Consider the following 19,174-nt stretch of genomic DNA (forward strand, 5'->3'; position numbering starts at 1 on the left):
TGTGTGTGTGTGTGTGTGTGTTGTGTGAGCAGAGTTAGAATGGCTAATAATATAAGGACTTGCACATAATTTCCAAACACCAGTGTTGAAGAAGAATGGGAATTAGGTAGAAATCTGGAAGAACAAGCAAGGACTGGGTGGATTGTGTCTGGAGAAAGAATACAGGTGACTAGGATGAAGACCTATTTGTACTCCTTTGCATTCTTCGTTAGAAACTTGAGCCGCATGTTAGTGTGTTACTCTGAAGAAATACACTGAAGAAGGCACCGTGTGTGGTTCGGGTCTTTAATCATGGCACTTAGGAGGCAAAAGGAGGTGGATCTTTGACGGTTTTTGTTTGGTTTTTATTTTCTTTGTGCATCACTGGCTGTCATGGAACTAGCTCTGCAGACCAGGCTGGCTATGAACTCACAGAGATCCGCCTGCCTCTGCCTCCCGAGGACTGGGATTAAAGGCGTGCGCCACCACCGCTCATGGGATCTCTGGGTTTTAGGGCAGCCAGGACTACATACCAACTTCCTGGCCAGCCACAACTACAGAGTGAGACACCACTCCCCCCCTACACACACTACACTGCAACACTATTCCCCAATTTCCTCTGTTGCCATGGAATGCTATAAGGCTCAGGTTTTTTTGTTTGTTTGTTTGTTTTTGATTTTTGAGACAGGGTTTCTCCATAGATTTTTGGTTCCTGTCCTAGAACTAGCTCTTGTAGACCAGGCTGGCCTCGAACTCACAGAGATCCGCCTGCCTCTGCCTCCCGAGAGCTGGGATTAAAGGCGTGCGCCACCACTGCCCCGCCTAAGGCTCAGATTTTGAGTGCATCTGTATCTCAGTTGACCAGACTATTATGTGTCCAGATGGGCAATGCCTGCTGGGAGCCCTACTGCATAGGACACAGTATTCAGCCTAATGGCAAGACCACACGTGACAGAACCATTACTGATGAGTCCTTATTCACCTAATTTGGGGAGACAGGCATTGGCAAGCATGTGTTCAGGGCAGTATTTGTAGACCTGAAACTCACAATCACCGATGAAGTTCATGCTAACACCTGTTGCCAGTTTTTCCACCCTGAGTAGCTTATCACAGTCAAGGAAGATGGTGCCCATGACTGTACACATAGACATAACACCATGGAGATCATTGACTTCATTGTGGACTGAATTTAGAAGATGACTGACCAGCTCATGAGTCTTGCGGGCTTGTTCCTTTTTTCTGAAGACTTGGTTAGAAACACTGCTTCTGGTTTATGTCCCTGATGATGGAATGGCTTCCCTGATTTGGGCAATGCGGAGTTTCCCATTGGTCACCACCTCTCTTTCCTAGAGCACTCTGCTTTTGCCTTCATGGCAGATATGAGACCATCTATGACATGTGCCTGCTGTGGGATGATGCTCTTGTACTCTGTAAAGATTTGTCACTTGTATTGGTTTAATAAAATGCTGATTGGCCAGAAGCCAGGCAGGAAGTACAGGTGGGGAAACCAGACTAGGAGAATTCTGGGAAGAGGAAAGGCTCAGTCTGCAGTCGCAACCCAGACTCACAGGAAGCAAGTTGAAAATGCTGCACTGAGAAAAGGTACCAAGCCCTGTGGCTAAACATAGATAAGAATTATGGGTTAGTTTAAGTTGTAAGAGGTAGTTAATAATAAGTCTGAGTTAATAGACTAAACAGTTTATAATTAATATAAGCCTCTGTGTTTTCTTTGGAACTGAAAAACTGAAGGACCAAGAGGGACAGGAACTTCCATCTACATCTGCCAGAGAAATCATCATAACCAGGACCCAACCTACACTGACTTAAACCACCTGGTCATCCAATGGTGTTTCCAATACCGCTTTCCTCAGATTTAATGGAGCCCTAAATGTTTATCCGACAAAATTCCAGACCAACCCAGGACCCTACCCTCGCTCCACTCTCCTCCGGCTACATGTACCTAGAGAAGAGATGGTGAGCTGTGTGCATTCTGGGCAAGATCAGAGACATTGTCGAGACTCAGACTGACCTAGATCACAGGTTCACTATGGTGTATGCCAAGCATGCCTTTGTGTGTGGGTGAGAGCAGGCGGAAGAGCTTTCTGAAGCCCAAGATAACATGGCTGCCCCAGGGAAGGGTTAAAAGGCTGGGAGTCAGTGCAAAAGGGAGAGGATGCCTGCGAAGGGTATTAGCTCACATGCTGAAATTTTACACTTGATTGTTTGGGAATTTGTTCTCCCTATTTTAATAAAATTGTCTCTGGTAATCCTAAACTATCAATAGAGGTAATGTTTCCATTTAAAAAATAGGGGTTGGAGAGATGACTCAGCGGTAGATAATGCTTAATTGTTTTCCCATAGGTGGTAGTGTGAGGTTCCCATGTGGTTCCAAACCACATTTGTTTGTAACTTGAGCTCCAGGGCAGTCGGAAGGGTTCTCCTGGCCTCTGTAAGCACTCACACACATGTGGCATTACCCCCACTCCACAGATATAAATTTTAAAAAAATTAAAAAATAAGGTACACGCCCTCCAGTGGTGGCACACACATTTAATGCCATCACTTGGGATGAAGAGGCAGGCAGATCTCTATGAGTTCGAGGCCAGCCTGGTCTACAAAGCGAATTCCAGAACAGCTAAAACGATTACACAAAGAAGCGCTGTCTCGAAAAATCAAAGGAAAAAAAATATTCACTAAAAGTTTAGAGAATTCTCATGTAAAATCTAAGTTTAGCACACAAATAAAGCTGTTTAGCATTGCTTTCATTTCAATTAACTTAAATCATAAAACTACAAAGGTAGTTCATTTTCAATTTCCTATCTTCTCAACAATGTTTGTGATTGTTGAGTGTGCTTAACTTCTGAATAAAGTCTTTACTTTTTACTATTATTTTGTAAAACTGATTTGTTAGGTGGTGTACCTAATTCATCAGAAACAGTTATTGTCTAGAATAACATTAAGTGCAGGTAGGGTCAGCTGTGTTAATACTGAGTCCAGAGAAGAAATGAAGCAGAAAGTAAACAAAGGAAAGTTAAGCAAAAGAGAGGAAGCGGTCAGACCCAGAATGGCCAAAGGCCAACTGCTGGATTCCAGACTGTCATGGTTTCCACAAACATTTTCTGCCATCAAATAGCGATAAAGGCTTTTTGTATGCATTTTTGTGTTTTGAGAAGGGATCTTGTTATATTATAGTGCTACACAGGTTGCTTCTGTTTCCAGTGCAGCTGGGATTACAGAAGGTCATCTCTGTATCAGGGTGGGGTTACAGTGTGCAATAGGTCACTAAAGACCTATTGCCTCTCATATCCTTGGGCGCTTAAAGGGAATCCACTAAGAAAATGAGTTTAAAAGGGGAACGTCTAACCTTCCCTTTTTGAGTTTCTAAAGTTAAAACATTCGAAATCAATTCATGGAAACACACTTTTCCTTTCTCTTCTAGCCCGCACTATCCCATCCAGCCAGTCACGCCCGTGGCCCCGCCCACTCTGCTCTCACAGGTACCCGCTGCTCAAGCCCCGCCCCCACTGAGGAGCTCCACCTCCACCTGGCCCTAAGCCCCGCCCTCTAAGCGTCCTTGTACCATTGTACGTCAGCGCGTCGCAGCGGAAGCCCGGCGGCAGCGAATGAGCGCGGGCGGCCGCGGCCTTGGCCTCGTTGTCAGCGCGTGCGCGCCGAGTGCGCGAGTCCCGAAACCCTGGCGGAGCGCAGCGCGAATGGAGGCCTGAGGGCGGCGGCCCGGGGCGGGGCGCGCCGCGAGCGGGGGCCGTGGCCGCGGCGGGCGCCGTCTAGAGGAGGCCCGGCCGTCCGCCACCACGCAGTCGGGCACGGTGAAACGCAGGCGGCTGAAACCGTGGGCCGCGGCGGCTATGGGCGGCGCGCTCCGCCCGCGGCTCCGCCGGCCCAGGACGGCGGGCACGGCGAGGAGCTGGAGGTGCAGTTCTCCGCCGGGCGTTTGGGCTCGGCCGCGCCTGCCGGCCCCCCCGCGCGCGCTACCTCCGAGGAAGAGGAGCGGCTGGAGCGCGAGCACTTTTGGAAGGTCATCAACGCGTTCCGCTACTACGGGTAAGGCGCGCCCCCAGCCCGCCCGGCAGCCTCGTGGCAGGCGGGTTCGCGGGTCACTTGCGCGCGCTCCCCGGGGACGGCTTTCCCACTTTTCCCCGGCGCCGCCCGAAAGAGCGTGCACTTTCCTAGAGAAGTGAACGGCGCTGCTGAGTGGCTCAAACCGGATGGTGAAGGGTAGAAGTGATCCCGGAATATCAAAATGTGCAGCTTGGGAAGGGAAAGACAGTAGGCACCGGAGCCGGCTTTACATTCTTGTAGTCTGAGAGTAAGAATAAAATTCCTTTCGTGGACTAGGCATGGTTGCAGGACCCTTAAGTATGCTCCGCGTTCGTAGTACAACTTCCTAACTTTAACGTTTCGTCTAGATGACTGTGTAAATGCAGGTCTGAAAGGGTCTTCGTACGCCTGGATTGGGGCAAAGATAATAGATTTATTCTGTAGTGATAGAGTCCCCTGGTCGCTGTATTCTAAGCCTGTAGTTGGAACCAGAGAGACGGACAAACTCTTTGTGGGTCAGACTGTTGTAGATGGGACCCTTGTGCTAGTAGTACAGTTGTTTATATATGTAATTCATTTGCCCATCTGTGACCCCCTCCCCCCAGGGCGTGGACTGAGTCTTATTTTAATGTCAGGGCACTTGGCAATGTTGTTGAAGCTCTATTTTTAATGAATAAAACATAGTAGCAAAAAGAGGACACCCCGATACAACCCTCTCCAGTTTTGGCCAGTGCTTACAGTACTTTGTTACTGGTTTGAATTGAGTAGTTATTTAGGATCTGATGGTTACGTTGTAGCAGGTGTGGCAGGAGCATCGAATCCAAAACCTCAGTCTTTCCAATTGGCAGTACTTACTGCTTAGCTACACTTCTAGGCTCATGACAGACTGTTTCTTAGATCAAAGATTTTGATGAAATAATTTACTAATTAAACTCAGAAGAAGGGTTATTCTGTGATAGTGGCACATTTTACTATTGAGAAGTAGGAAGAATTTGGGACATAGTAGACTCCGTTAAACTTAGGCATTTGTGTTCAGTTTTAGTATATTGGAGCCAAGAATTGGTGTTTATTATTAGGTATTGGTATTATTAGGTATTGGGTGGGCCTTTATCCCTTAGCCTGGGGGACAGGACCTTTGACCTCATCTTGAGTGTTGCCGTATAGAAAAGGATGCTGTGTGCATTTTCTAGTTGTAACATGGTTCCCGGTGCTTTCTTCTCTCTTTAACAGTTGAATGTGGAATTGGGTTGGGGGAATTTTCATTAAAGTTTTTCTTTGTTTGTGTGTACTGTCTGTGTGAGACAGTCCAAATCTCTGGAAAAGTAGTGTAGCATAAGTAACAAATAAGTTAAAATGCCACTGAGAGGTGAGGGGTATAGCAAGCACTGTGTTGCTTTCTAACATCTTTTGACAGTCTGGCCTTGAAGTGTATACTGTATACTATACTGTAACCACTACTCACATCTGGACAGATGCAAATTCACTGAAAGTTAGGATTGAGTTGCTCAGTCTCACCAGCCGTCTATCAAATGCTACTCCACCTGTTGCTAGTGTACCACGTTAGAGTGTGGATCGATGTCTTTTCATCAGCAGTCAGTTCTGACAGCCAGTCCTGTTCTAGACTCCTAGCACATTTTGGAGGGCTTGATTTTACCACTAAATGTTACAGTGAATAAAAGACTTTGATTAAAGATTACAGGGCAAGAAATGCTTTTTGGCTCCTGAGTGTACCAAAAAATCTGGTGTTTGAAGACATTCGTGAAAAGCAGAGTGCCATCAAAAGTTTCTCTATTTGACCAATGAGGTCTTTACAGATGTTCAGCGTGGAACACATGAGCATTGTGTGAACAAAGGAGCTTGGGTGGCTGCTCTAGAAAGAAGCTACAAAATGACCAAGTAGCTAGTGGGCCTTAGCTTATAGTTAGTTTCCATAATAGCTATGTTACCCCAAATACAGCATGGTAAGATCAGACTGCTTTCAGCGCTGGTAAAATGCCCCCCCTCCCTGTTTTTATTTGTTTTGTTTCTTTCCTAACTTTGTGTGTGTGAGGAGAGCATTTTTAGGACTCATCCATAAACATATGCTGTACCTCATGAAGCCGCAGACCCTCAGCCCAAACCCTTTAAGAATCTCCCAGAGTGCCCTGAAGACAACTAGATCCCTGGGGGTTAAGGACTATGCTTCCTTTTATCCAGTTCTGCGGTTACCTGTCGGTTGTCTGAGTAATAGAGTGCACCTCCCCTGCTGCCTGTGTGATACATAGTCTCCGTGAGCAGCTAGAAGCACCAGCATGCCCAGCATTGGTTTGTTGTCATTCTTACTGAAATGTGGATATTTGAAAGCGATAAAGATGGAAGTTGTACCTAGAAAAATGACTAGGAGGGCAGGGGACGGTGGGGAGACAGCATGCATCTAGCAGCATTCTTGCTCAGTAGCACTATGTGCACTGTGGGGCTGAGGAAAGTCATTCAGAGACCATGTTAGCTGTGACGATAGGGGGGCACAATCCTGGCGGTGATGGCGCACGCCTTTAGTCCAGCACTTGAAAGACAGAGGCTGGGGAACCTCTGTGAGTTCTACAAAGTGAGTTCCAGGACAGCCAGGGCTACACAGAGAAATCCTGTCTTGGAAAAGAAAGAGGGAGGGAGGGAGGGAAGGAAGGAAGGAAGGAAGGAAAAAAGGAAAAAAAAAGGGGGGGGGACACATGCTACAAAAAACCAGTTTGGTGATTTTGGTCACGGGTTTTGAGGTGTGGTGAGAGAATGACAGGACAGCCATTGCCTAGGAATACTACGAAGAAAGGTCTACAATAAGACAGAGCTGCTTAGGGTGAACTTGAAATTGTTGCCGTTCTGCTGTTCTCCTGACTTCACCAAGGTAACATTAGAACTATATAGGTTAAAAAAAGAACTTTTTGAAAATCATTTTGTAATTATTTGAACCTGATAATACTGCTTTGGGAAATTTGTTCTCTCTTCCTTTTTTTCCCCCTAAACAATCTGTTGCCATAAGTGAACCTCCCAAGTTAGATAATTTACTTGTAAGGATTAAAGCTATAAAACGGTGGAGTTTCAAAGTGTGGACCGCCTTTAATGAAGTCCTTCTTGCTAGTGGAGAGTCTATAGAGCCCTGAGGCGGTATAGGACATCACATGGAGGAAGGACTGGGAAGCCTCCAGCTCTCCTTTCTTTTTTTTTTTTTTTTTTTTTTAAAGCCACACAGTCCTGTCAGATTAGGGGCTACGCTTCAGGTACCATTTAAATTATTTCCTCTAAGTCCTGCCTTCAAATACCATAGTTGTCTTACATTTCTAGCACTTTATACCTCATAATGAGGATTAAATTTTACTGTGCATTTTTGTGGCTAGTTTCAAACCATAGTAAATACAGATTGTGAACATAAAAAAAGTTCACTGCTCAGTGCCCAGTAGTTAGGAAATAGCTTAGTAAGCTTTGTTTGCATAAAGTAGAATGTTTAACAATCATTTTATTCATTTTATATTTGAGAACATTTATCCATCCTGCAAGGATGAAGAATTATAAGTGATTCTTAGACTTTGAGGTGTACCTGAATCAACTGTGAAACTTAGCTAAAAGGCAGATTCCAGCTCGGTAGGACATAGGTCTGGCTGGATGTCCATTCCTAACCTCTTCCAAGAGGTTTGCTGTTATATTTGGAGTAGCTGTTACATGACAGCAAGTCAGACATGGAAAGACAGATACCTCATGTTTTTATGTGTGGAATCTAAACAGTCGTACATAGAAAGAAGAGCAGAATGTAGTTAACCACCAGATGGAAGCGGAGGGGTGAAGATGTGGTAAATACCACTTTATGTTCCATAACTGTGTGGAACTAGAATTTGTGAATTCGGTCATGAATGAATTTGTCTTTAACAGCTACAAGAGGGGTAAATGTGGAAGGTTAGAAGTAGTTCCGTCTAGAGGAGGGCTTGCTATTTCTTTCCCCGGGGGTAGTTTTACTTTTCTGCTTTTTTTAATTTTTTGGTATTTCTACTGTGGATTTGGTAATGTGTAGAAAGTAGGTATGCCTGCTATATTTGCATGCTGTGTTTGCCAGACTGTCACTGTGCTAAACCCAGTGTAAACAACTTGATGGAGGGCAAATGTATTTTGTTGCACTGTTTCAAAGGTTTCAGTCAGCTGTGAGGAATGATGACTGAGCAGAGCAGCTGGTCTACTGTCAGCCTGCAGTCAGAAAGAATCTGGACAAGATTGCCAAAAGTGTGTCCCCTTGCCCTCCTGCTAACTCCTAGAGTTTCTAGAACCTCCCCCAGAAAGTGGTGTTAGCTAGAAACCAAGCCTTTTGGTATATGTTTCTTGGGTTTGTTTTGTTTTTCTCTTTTTTAAGGAAAGGGACTTCATATGCAAATCATAAAAGGTGTTTATACTCACTAGTTTTCATAATCAGTGGAGGCCAATGGAATGGACAGAGGACTATAATGTTACCTACCTTGTAGGTATTGTGGAAATTTATTCCAACCAGTCTGTTATGTATGTGCTTGGTAGTTACTAAATTTCAATAAATGATACTTCCATCATCATTATTTTACCTTGTTTTATCAAGACACTTTGGGGTGTAAAAGGATCCCTTAGTAGTAAGACTGGAGAATGGTCCTACTGTCCCCAGTGTAAAAAAAGCAAAGTCCATGCAGCCACTGTCCAGGTGACCTCTAACATCACCCTCAGGGCCTCTCTACCAGAATGCCACACGTGCTTTTAGAAACATGGCTGTAGCATGTATGTATAGCATGAGCATTGTCTGTGCTTCTTCACTTTTCACAGAAGGTATTTACATTTGTATTTTACAGATGCATTTGTTTTATTTGTATTTAGAGAATGTGAAGAATGCTATGCTGAATACCTATGAGCCACCACCCCGTTTCCACAGTCCGTCACTCTTGTGACACACACACCCCTATCCTATTCCTTTTTCCTTTTTCTCACAGAGGGTGTTCTTGAAACATCATTTTCTTGAGCACTCACTTGATGTCTAAACAGTATATTGTTTAATATATAAAATGGAGTTGTATATCATATGTCCTTTAATTTGCTGTTTTCAACAAATATTTGCATTGTTGTTTTTTATCTGTTATGGTTGTGGTAGTGCTGTGTTCATTTCTCTGCATTCCACTGTAGAGCTATAATTTCTTCACCTGACCACTGTAATGGGCTTTCTGTGGTCTGTGGTTTTTTGGTTTGCCATTTGACAATGCTGTGGTGAAGGTGACTTGTGTTTCTTGAGTGTGTGTGAGATTATAATTTCTAGCTCGTAGGGCAGATGAAACAGTAAGCTTTACTAAGTATGCTGTTATTTTGCAAGGTGGTGTGCATTCACCATTAGTGTGTAAATGTTCCAAGTTTTTCTACAGTTTTACCAATATTTGATCTAGTTTGGATTTTTAGATTTTTGCCAGTTTCATTGATGTAAAATGACACTTAGGTGTGAGTATATATTTAGCTTCTAAAAATAAGACTCTCTTTTTTACTTCCTGAATAAGCAATCCCCAAAGAACCATTCTACTTAGGAAGCTTTTGAAATACAAATTGTGAATTTTACATTTGGAACTCTTTAGAATCTTAATTTTCCATTTGCTTAATACTTTGGTATTATATGCTTTGTGTTTTTCAACTTGGACTGGCTTTTAGTTATTTTCAAAACATATTCTATATTATTACTATTTTGATTCTGGGGATACAGCTTATACTCCTTAAGCATGCTGGGCAAGTACTTTGTCACTGAACTATCTATTCAGACCTTTTTTGTTTTTGTTTTTTTTGGGGGGGGAGTTTTTTTGTTTTGTTTCGTTTTGGAGACAAGGTTTCTCTGTAGCTTTGGAGCCTGTCCTGGAAGTAACTCTGTAGACCAGGCTGTCCTCGAACTCAAAGAGATCCACCTGCCTCTGCCTCCCTAGTGCTGAGATTAAAGGTGTGCGCCACCACCACCCGGCTATCCAGACCTTTTCAATGTACTTTTACAGCAACATGTTACTACTTGATGATACAGGAATCTTAGCCAGTTTTGCCCAAAATGTTTAATTTGAAAATTTAAATTATTAAAAGTAATTGTAAATTAATCTTTGCTTCCTCTTATTAGTACACATATCTGTTTTTACCATTTTGTTGTTGATTGCTCTAAGAAGTATTCCTCATGAAGAAAAACAAACTTTCTAAGCTGATATTCTTCCGAAGTCAAAGGATAGTAAAAGAGGGCTGTGTCCAGCATAGCTAAGGAGTAGTTATGTGGGATGGCAGTCTTAAAGTATGGTTGGCCTCTGGCAAGAGTTCTTCTTGGCAATTAAAATAAACACCTTTTCTGTTTTAGCACCAGTATGCATGAACGAGTGAAGCGAACAGAAAGACAGTTCCGATCACTTCCAGATAACCAGCAGAAACTGCTTCCTCAGTTTCCTCTCCACTTGGACAAGATCCGGAAATGCATTGACCATAATCAGGAAATACTGCTGACCATTGTGAATGATTGCGTACATATGTTTGAAAATAAAGAATATGGAGAAGATGTATGTGAAACTTGTTCTGTCTCTCTTCCTGTGAGGGTAACCGTCTGTATGTGTAGGCCTTGGGTAGGTCATCCACTCTACTGAGAGGATGTTTCCATGTGATGAAGCTGGAACAGCATGCTAGAGATTTTTGTGGTCGTTTTATGATTAATGATTCTTCCCTGTTGAGGGTAGAAGTGAGAGCACCGAACGTTTTTCATGAAGGCTCTCAAGGTGAGAGACTAATCACTATCCACTGACCCACCTGTATCTTAGTATGCTCATTTAATCATATTCAAGATTGACTTTCAGAAAATAATTCTTTTCTTTCCCCTCCTTTTTTTAACAGGGCAATGGAAAGATTATGCCAGCATCAACGTTTGACATGGATAAGTTAAAATCTACATTGAAACAGTTTGTCAGAGACTGGAGTGAAACTGGGAAAGCAGAAAGGGATGCCTGCTATAAGCCAATCATAAAAGAAATCATAAAAAACTTCCCAAAAGAGAGATGGTAAAGTCTGCTGCATTTCTGACCCCTTTCTTTAAGGCGTGTAAGCACTTAGCCACGACATTTCACCTTGTGATTCATCCTCATAGCCGCTCTGTGCCTGCATGTCTTTACATGTCTGAGAGATCTGTTCGTTACTAGATGCTGCAGTTGGGTGAGCTTGGAGTTTTTATGTTCTGTAACATTTACTCTAGTAATTTCAAAAAATTTTGAAACTAAAGTTAGAATAAATACTCATAATCAATAATACACACTGCTTTATAAGTTGTTTTTATAGCAAAGCAAAAGTGATAGATTTTACTTTATCTCATTATGGCATTCTTAAAAGAAATGAGGGGTCTACTGACCAGAGAGATTTAATTAACTTTTTAACATAGAACCTTTCAGACATTTGGAAGCTCATGGTCTGATTTTCAGACTAACATTCATAAATGAATACAATGAAATGCATGACCTCAAAGAACTGGTTATTTTGAAATAAAGTTACTGAAATCTTTAAAAAGCAAACTTGTGGAGGGCTGGGGTGATGCTTGTTACAATACATGAGGGCCTCTGTGTGGATCCCTAGCACCTGCTTAAGAAGCTGGCTCTTGGTAGTCTGAACTGGGAGACCCTATCCTGTCTCAAAAATAAGTTGGGAAGCAACTGAAGAAGACACTCATACATTTCTAATGTCTCTCTCTCACACAAACACACAGACACAAATTCATATAAACAAAATAAGTAATGTATCTTAATTAAACAAATACTGTGCTCCTAGGTACTTTTTACAATGTATTGATTAGATATAGCCTGGCAGTGGGTATACGTAATATATTAAGAAAATGCTAAATAATTTGTACATTATTTTTCATAAAAATGTGATTCCTATTGGTGATAAAGTCATAGATATTCCTAAACTTAACATTACTTATTGCCTGCATTTTGTAATTGAAGACAAGTATCAATTAAACATTATTGTAGTTATAATCTGTTTGGGGCTACAGAGATGGTTCAGTAGTTAGAGCCTCTACTTACCGCTCTTGTAGAGGACCCACGTTCAATTTCCAGCTGAACATTATCAGGTGGTTCACAATCACCTGGAATTCCAGCTCCAGGGGATCCGATGCCCTCTCTGGACCCTGTGGGTGTCGGCACTCATATATGCTTCTTCTCCCACACAGACACATACAATGTATACAATTCAAAGTAGACCATTTTTAAAAAATAGTAAAATAAGATCTAACTTTTCCTCATCCTCCTAATGTGAATTTTGTCCTCAGACCCCCGGGATTCATTGGTCCCTGTTCAGAGCTCCCGAGTTTGAGTGTATCCCTTGAGGAATGTCAGTGCCCGTGTCTCTCTTTCTTCTCTCGCTTTGAACTTTTAATTTTGAAATTGCTTCAAAATTATGGTTCATGAATTGTATAACCACCCTCCATATACTCTTTACCAAAATTCATCAAGTTTTGGCATTTTAGAACATGGCTGTATCATTCCCACCTTCTCCTCCTCTCCATCTTCCAGTATGTGGATGTCCAAAAGCACGCACCCAGAATGACTGTGAAGCCATTGAGACTTGCCTTAGTGTCTGCCATGCTTTCTTCATGCCTAGGAATTCACAGTGTCAGTCTTCAGGCTCTCACTCCATAGCCCTGGCTCACCTGGAGCACTGAGAACCGTCCGCCTCTGCCTCCTGGGTCTGGCATTGAAAGTGTGTGCCTCTACCCAGACGCACTTTATTCTTAAGTCTGTTCCCTTTCAGTTACCAGACTCGGGAAATTGACCCTTGAACACAGTTAGGGAGCCTGATGGTATATACTCAGATTTCAGACTTGCCCCGGTAGTCTCCTTTTCACATGTCCTTTCCGCTCTAGAATCAGGTCCGCTGGTGGTTCTTATGTGAGGCCATCTCCTAGCCCTCAGAGTTTACAGGCTGCCTTCTGCTAAAGGAAGGCTCTTCTCTCTCCTTATATATTTATTTTAGTGACTCATCATTTGTAGTCAGTGAACTATAATCTATTACCATTGTTTTAATTTTGTTGTTCAAATTCCTTTATTTTTTTATGTGTGAAAATACATAAAATGTTTTAGACCCATGTTGTAGTTTCCTGTGAGGTGTGGCTATTTCTCCAAGGATTTGGTTTCTTGTAATTTGAGATGCTATCCAGAACCCCAAAACAGATATGGGGTCTCTTTGTTATTACTCAGATGTCATTTGCTTTTGGGCATTCTGCTGCACAGATACAAACACACATATTGATACTTAGTGCTGAATTCCTCTGTGGTACACATGGTCTGTCTCTTCAATTAGATGCTTTAACTTTATGCTTTTCTGAGGCAGGGTCTCACTGTAGCTCATGAACTCATGCTGGCCTTGAATTTATCCTCCTGTCCAGATCCACCTCCATAGTTCTAGGACTATGGGCCTGTGCTGCTACATCTCAGCGCAGTGTAGTTTACAGTGATTTTTTTTCTTTCCATTTGTTTTTTTAGTCACTACCCAATAACCCCAACATCTGTGTTGTTCGTGAGTTTCTTTGAAAACTTCCTTTATTTTCTTGAGTTTTTGCATGAACAGTTTTGTTTTAGTGGGACATTTATGTTTAAAAAAAGTGAAGATTAGCATAAAAAATTAATCAAAAATAAATGACGTTTTGCTTTTTCTGTTAGGACACTAGTATAGAGGGAAGGGTAAATAGTTTGTCTTAAATTTTTGAAATACTTGCAAGTATTTATTGCTTCAGACAGTCTCTTAAAATTTTTTTCTATAGGCTGGAGAGATGGTTCAGAGGTTAAGAGCACTGGCTGCTCTTCCAGAGGTCCTAAGTTCAATTCCCAGCAACCACATGGTGGCTCACAGCCATCCATAATGAGCTCTGGCCCTTCCCTCTTCTGGTGTGCAGGCATACATGAAGACAGAATACTGTATACATAATAAATAAATAAATCTTTTAAAAAAGAAAATTTTCTATAAACCTTGCATCAAGAAATAATTACAGGATTATTGCCTCTTTCTAGAGAATCAACTGGTTTATAAGGTTTTGGGTTGTATTTCATCTACTTCATACACATTAACTTCAGCATCTTCCTGAGACAGAGTAAAAGAAAAATTTTGTAACAGTAAGTAGTTACTGGTCTCTTACATAAAAACAATTACTACGTCAATAGTAAATCAGCTACTGTGCACACAGGAAACCATCAGCTTATTAAGATGTCATCTACAAAGGCTAGGAGCAGGATATTTTGTTGCTGAGTCAATTTTAAGATAAAATGCTTGACTATCTTCCATGTTTAGATACCTCTCTGTCTATGTGTGTATTTTCAGTGCTATTCTTTAAAATCATAAAAATTTGGGCTTTCTGAGTTTTTTTTCCTTCCAAAGTATTTTCTTCCTTCTATTTTTTTAAGTTACCATACAACATAATGGGTTTCTTTATACATTTTCATGCATATATGTCAGATACGGCTCTTACTCATTCACTTCTCCATTATGTCCTGTAGTTTATTTTCAGGAGAATAAACATCATAGAAGTCATGGTGTAAATGCTTGTGATCTTTTGACATTTTGGACTGTACTTTCTGAATAGGATCTAGCTTTCTTGCAGACTTTTTTTTTTTTTTTGGTGGGGAGGATTTCCATATGTAAGATATCTTGCAAAAAGTCTTTATTTCTTCCTTTCCAACTTGAATACCTTTTATTCCTTGTTTTTGTTCTTGGGGGAGGATTTTCTCTTTTCAACACTATGTATAATACTAACTATAGAGTTTTCATAATTCTCTTTTTCTTGTTGAATAATTTCCATCTTTATTAGAAAGCATGTTGGATGTTAAATACCTTTTGATTCTATTGAGACAACCTTGCAGGTCTTCTCCACCAACCCCCCATTTTATTAAATTCTCATTTTCTTGTTTTAAACCACCTTTGCCTTTTTGGGATAAATCACACTTGGTTATGGTAAATGATTTTCTAAGCATATTATTGGGCTAGATTTGCTAATATTTTGTTTGGGGTTTCTACACTCATTTATTATAAGGGATAGTGGCCAACAGTTATGTTTTCCTAGGGGTAAGTATTTATTTTCTATCCATATGACCTTGAGATGTTTACAGCTTGTTTTTTATTCTCTGAAAGATAGGGAGCAATCTTCAGTAAGACTCATCTTGAAGACTTTACTTCAGTTCTTCAAGACTGCTGTAGTCAGTCATCAGTGCTACTACAGGTTATCTGCTTATGTGCTGCACATGGACCCTACCAATGAGTTACACTCTAGCCTGAGATTTTCATCAGTGGCAGTTCAGGAAGGATCCCACAGCTAGTAGAACAGGGACCTAATCTCTTACTAACTTTTTATAGTCTTTGTGATTGCTTTAAAGTTCATGAACCTTTATGAACATCATTGCTTCTATGGGGATATTATTTGTTTTAAAGTTTCTAGTTTTTATTCCCTTTGAATGTCATCAGTACTTTGCTCACTAAAGTATTAGATAATGGCTTCTTTGAAGTCTACGTATCCCTGAAAATTCAAAGTGTCTTTGTCTCTGAAAGTAGATTGTAAAGTAATGCTCTTTAAAATTTGAGTGTACCAAAGCTTGAATGAATTTCAAGTAGAAATTTCAAAGTAGAATGAATTTCAAAGGCTCAAAGATCAGATGTTTATGTCAGCATAAATTACAACATATTTATAATTTTATTCATACTCAGATTCTTGAATAATATATGCTATTCTGTTTAATCAGCCTTTCAATACTAGCTTATCTAAAAACCTGTGTCATTATTAAAGGTGGGGTAAGCTTGCACACTCACTACTGCCTTAACAGTTATCTTTCTGCTGTTACAGCTTTGCCAGTGTAAGCAGGTAAATGGATGAATGAACTTTAGGTGGTTCTAGTAAATTACATAAAAAGTAAAAGAAAAAGGCATTTTTCAGTAGGTAAAAGATTTCAAAGCTGAGGTTAAGAAGGATATGAACCTCTGATACTGCTCTCCAGCCACCCACTTTCTCCCCTGGAAACAATGTTACAGTTGTGGTAAGGATATGCCTACACACACTTATAAACTTTAAATGGCATATGTAGGTCAGGGGAGGGTATTTATTCCCTCCAGTTTTAGATGGAAAAGTTGTGTATTTCTTTTTATATTATTTTGTCTTGTTTTACTTAGATTAGTTGCCTTATTGTATTGTAGCTAGAGAAAGTTAAACAGTGGGGTCATATTAAAGTCATAGGTTTCCCATAAAATGTAAACCCCATGGCCGGGTGTAGGTGTGGTATCATGTCCCTGTGCTCCTACACAGCTGAGGTGGGATGGTGGTGAATCTGAGGGCAGCCTTAATCACACAGCAAAACCCTGTTTCAGAGAAGGAAAAGGACCTGGATGAGGCACATTAATTACAGCCATTCAGAGTCTGGGTTCGTTCTGGATAAAATGTTGTCATCTGGGTTTCAGATGGTGCCACAGCAGGCATAAGAACTTGATGTCCTTATTTATACTTGAGCTGGATTTGACTCAGTTTCAACTGCCTTTCCTTACTGAGATTTCAGTGATGGCCGTTCTGAGATGTCCATGAAAGATAGCATGTCTAACAGATATGCATAGAGCTTTCTGAACCTGATCATTACAATGTTTTATGTAAACATTTTTATTTTTCCTGTTTGTCCATGTTTGGGAATAATGTGCTTGAGTTTTTTAAGTACAAAATTTGAAGGCACAGATCAAATTCTGCAAGGATCTGTGTGTTAATGAAATACCTTCTACATTTTACCAAATGCCAGATCACTCGTCTCTCTGCTTTGGTTTTACCTAAAACTGGTTTTCTATGCTGATATTGGAAACAGTTAACATTAAAGTTATCAGGCAGTACCATCTCTTTTTATTTTCGTTTAAAATCTAAGTTTAGCTGGGTGTTTAATCCCAGCACTGGAGAGGCAGAGGCAAGTGGATCTCAGTGAGTTCGAGGCCAGCCTGGTCTACAGAGTGAGTTCTAGGACAGCCAAGGCTACGCAGAGAAATCCTGTCTCAAAAAAAAAAAAAAAATCGGCTTATCTGAATGTGGTGGGTTGAACGTCATTAATGCTAGTATTCAGTAGGGAGAGGCAGGAGGAGCAACACAAGGTAAAGACCACTGTGGTATAGCCTGTTTTAAGCTAGCCAAGCTAAGTATTGAGACCATGTCTCAATCAAAAACATGAGCACAAGGATAGTGTAACACTAAGCATTTGGTAGAATAGTATGTATTGAAATTTTCACCCAAACAAGCAAACAATAAAACACCACAAAACAAATGTTCCATTTTCCCAAGTGTCTGCTGGTTCTAGCTATAAAGTACATAAATGTGAAGGAAAGACATTTGGGCCTGTCTTAAAGGCTCAGAGTTTTTATTATAAGAACTATTTTTTTGTTAATGTTGTTTTAAAATCTTAGTTGATGTGCCTATTTTAAGACAGTTTAGGGTGATTTTTTTAATGAGTGTGTCAGTATTTACTGTACTCCAGAAGACGGTGGCAGACGGACTTGGTGAAAATTTTATTTTCTTATACTTTTTAGGAAAATACTGTTTTAAAGAACCATTTTATATTTATATTAAAATAAAAATTTAAATTATTTTTATGAAGGGATTTATTAGCTTAAGTGAATCCATTTTAAAAGAGAAAATGGAGGAAATATAGAGTGCAATTATATAGATAGAGTGAAGAACATTTTCTCTATTCTCAAAGTCTTGACTAAAAACAGGTATGTCTTTTAGACTTCACTCAAATCAAATTTCAAATGTTCATAATTCTAGAATAATACCCCAGTGATAAAACTGTCTAAGATTAAGAAAAGAAAATGACATAAATTGGTATAAAAGGAATATGACAATCTCACAAGAAAATTCAAATCTAAAAAAATCTGTGTTAAGAAGCCATTTTTCATATAGTTTATTACAAAATTTGAAAATTAGGGAGCAGTGAAGCTGTGAAGAAACATTTTTCTTGTGAAAGAAAAAATTAGTAAAAATTTTATGGAGGACAATTTGGTGGTGCTTATGTTTATTAAAAATCATTCTTAGAGTTCAATTTTGTTGAATCTGATTTGCAGATAGACTTCTGTACGTGGAAGCTATTCTAACAATAATAATACCAACTATTAGAAGTAATATAGTTGCCTGTAATTTATTTATTTTTGTTTTTCCCAGACAGGGTTTCTCTGTGTAGCCCTGGCTGTCCTTGTCCTGGTATAGTGTTTTAATAGTTTGTTTATATAGACCACCATTCAGAATTTATGTAAATATGCAGGTTCTAAATATAAGGTCCATAAGTAATTTTAAATGCTTTGAAATAGTGGAAACAGACGAAGTCAATAAACTAAATTTCCAGAATATTTCTACCACCAGGGGTCAGCCAAGTGTCACTCTGCTGATACCACAAAACAAAGTACAGTGTGTTACAGTTTGCTAATTTGTAAAGGAGAAATAATACAGTTAAATAAAGCTCTGTCAAGAGTATTTATTGTTGGTAAATAACCAGTCTGCTTGTGTGTTTAGTTTTGTCCTAGTAGGTCCTCCTCCTCTTCATGCCTGTCTTGAATGAACTGCTGAGGTTCCCCTCATGTGTCAGGAGTTGCATTTGTTGTAAATGCACCTTACTAACTTGGTCAACTTGCTATTTTTTTTTGCTGAGAATCTCAAGCAGGCAACCCACATTTTATGTATCTATCTGTTCCTGGTTTTTCAAGTTTTAAAACCACCCTATCTGTTTTAAGTTTGTTTCTTTTCTCCATGAAAACAAGGAATGCTCGAGACTTCTTAAAGATTCATATCAGCATGTATACCTTTGGGGGAAACATCTAGCTAATATTACACATTTAGGAAAACCTTCTTGCCATTTCCCCCATTCCTTGTTTGGTTCTTGATCAATCATATTTTAATTCTACTAAATTTGTTCTAAGACCCTTTGAAAATACCTTGTTTGTCATAATGTGAATAGTTTGAAAATCTTTAATAGTATTTGCTAATTTGTGAGGCAGGGTCTTGATATATTCTGTATTTTGGTTTTTTTTAATATTTATTTATTATGTATACAATATTCTGTGTGTATGCCTGCAAGCCAGAAGAGGGCACCAGACCTCATTACAGATGGTTGTGAGC

At 40.2% G+C, this 19,174-nt stretch overlaps 1 protein-coding gene across 1 annotated transcript in view; it reads left to right on the forward strand.

Moving 5' to 3' along the window:
• Positions 1 to 3,854: 3,854 nt before the first annotated feature.
• Positions 3,855 to 19,174, forward strand: part of Carnmt1 (carnosine N-methyltransferase 1) — a 31,037-nt gene continuing 15,717 nt past the window's right edge. Inside the window, exons 1-3 of the mRNA XM_005352030.3 lie at positions 3,855 to 4,041; positions 10,382 to 10,577; positions 10,906 to 11,069. Of these exons, the coding sequence (XP_005352087.1) occupies positions 10,389 to 10,577; positions 10,906 to 11,069 (353 nt within the window). The 5' untranslated portion in view covers positions 3,855 to 4,041; positions 10,382 to 10,388. The remainder of the gene's footprint in view (positions 4,042 to 10,381; positions 10,578 to 10,905; positions 11,070 to 19,174) is intronic.

This window comes from Microtus ochrogaster, chromosome 8 (assembly GCF_000317375.1).
Source record: "Microtus ochrogaster isolate Prairie Vole_2 chromosome 8, MicOch1.0, whole genome shotgun sequence".
Lineage (NCBI taxonomy): Eukaryota > Metazoa > Chordata > Mammalia > Rodentia > Cricetidae > Microtus > Microtus ochrogaster.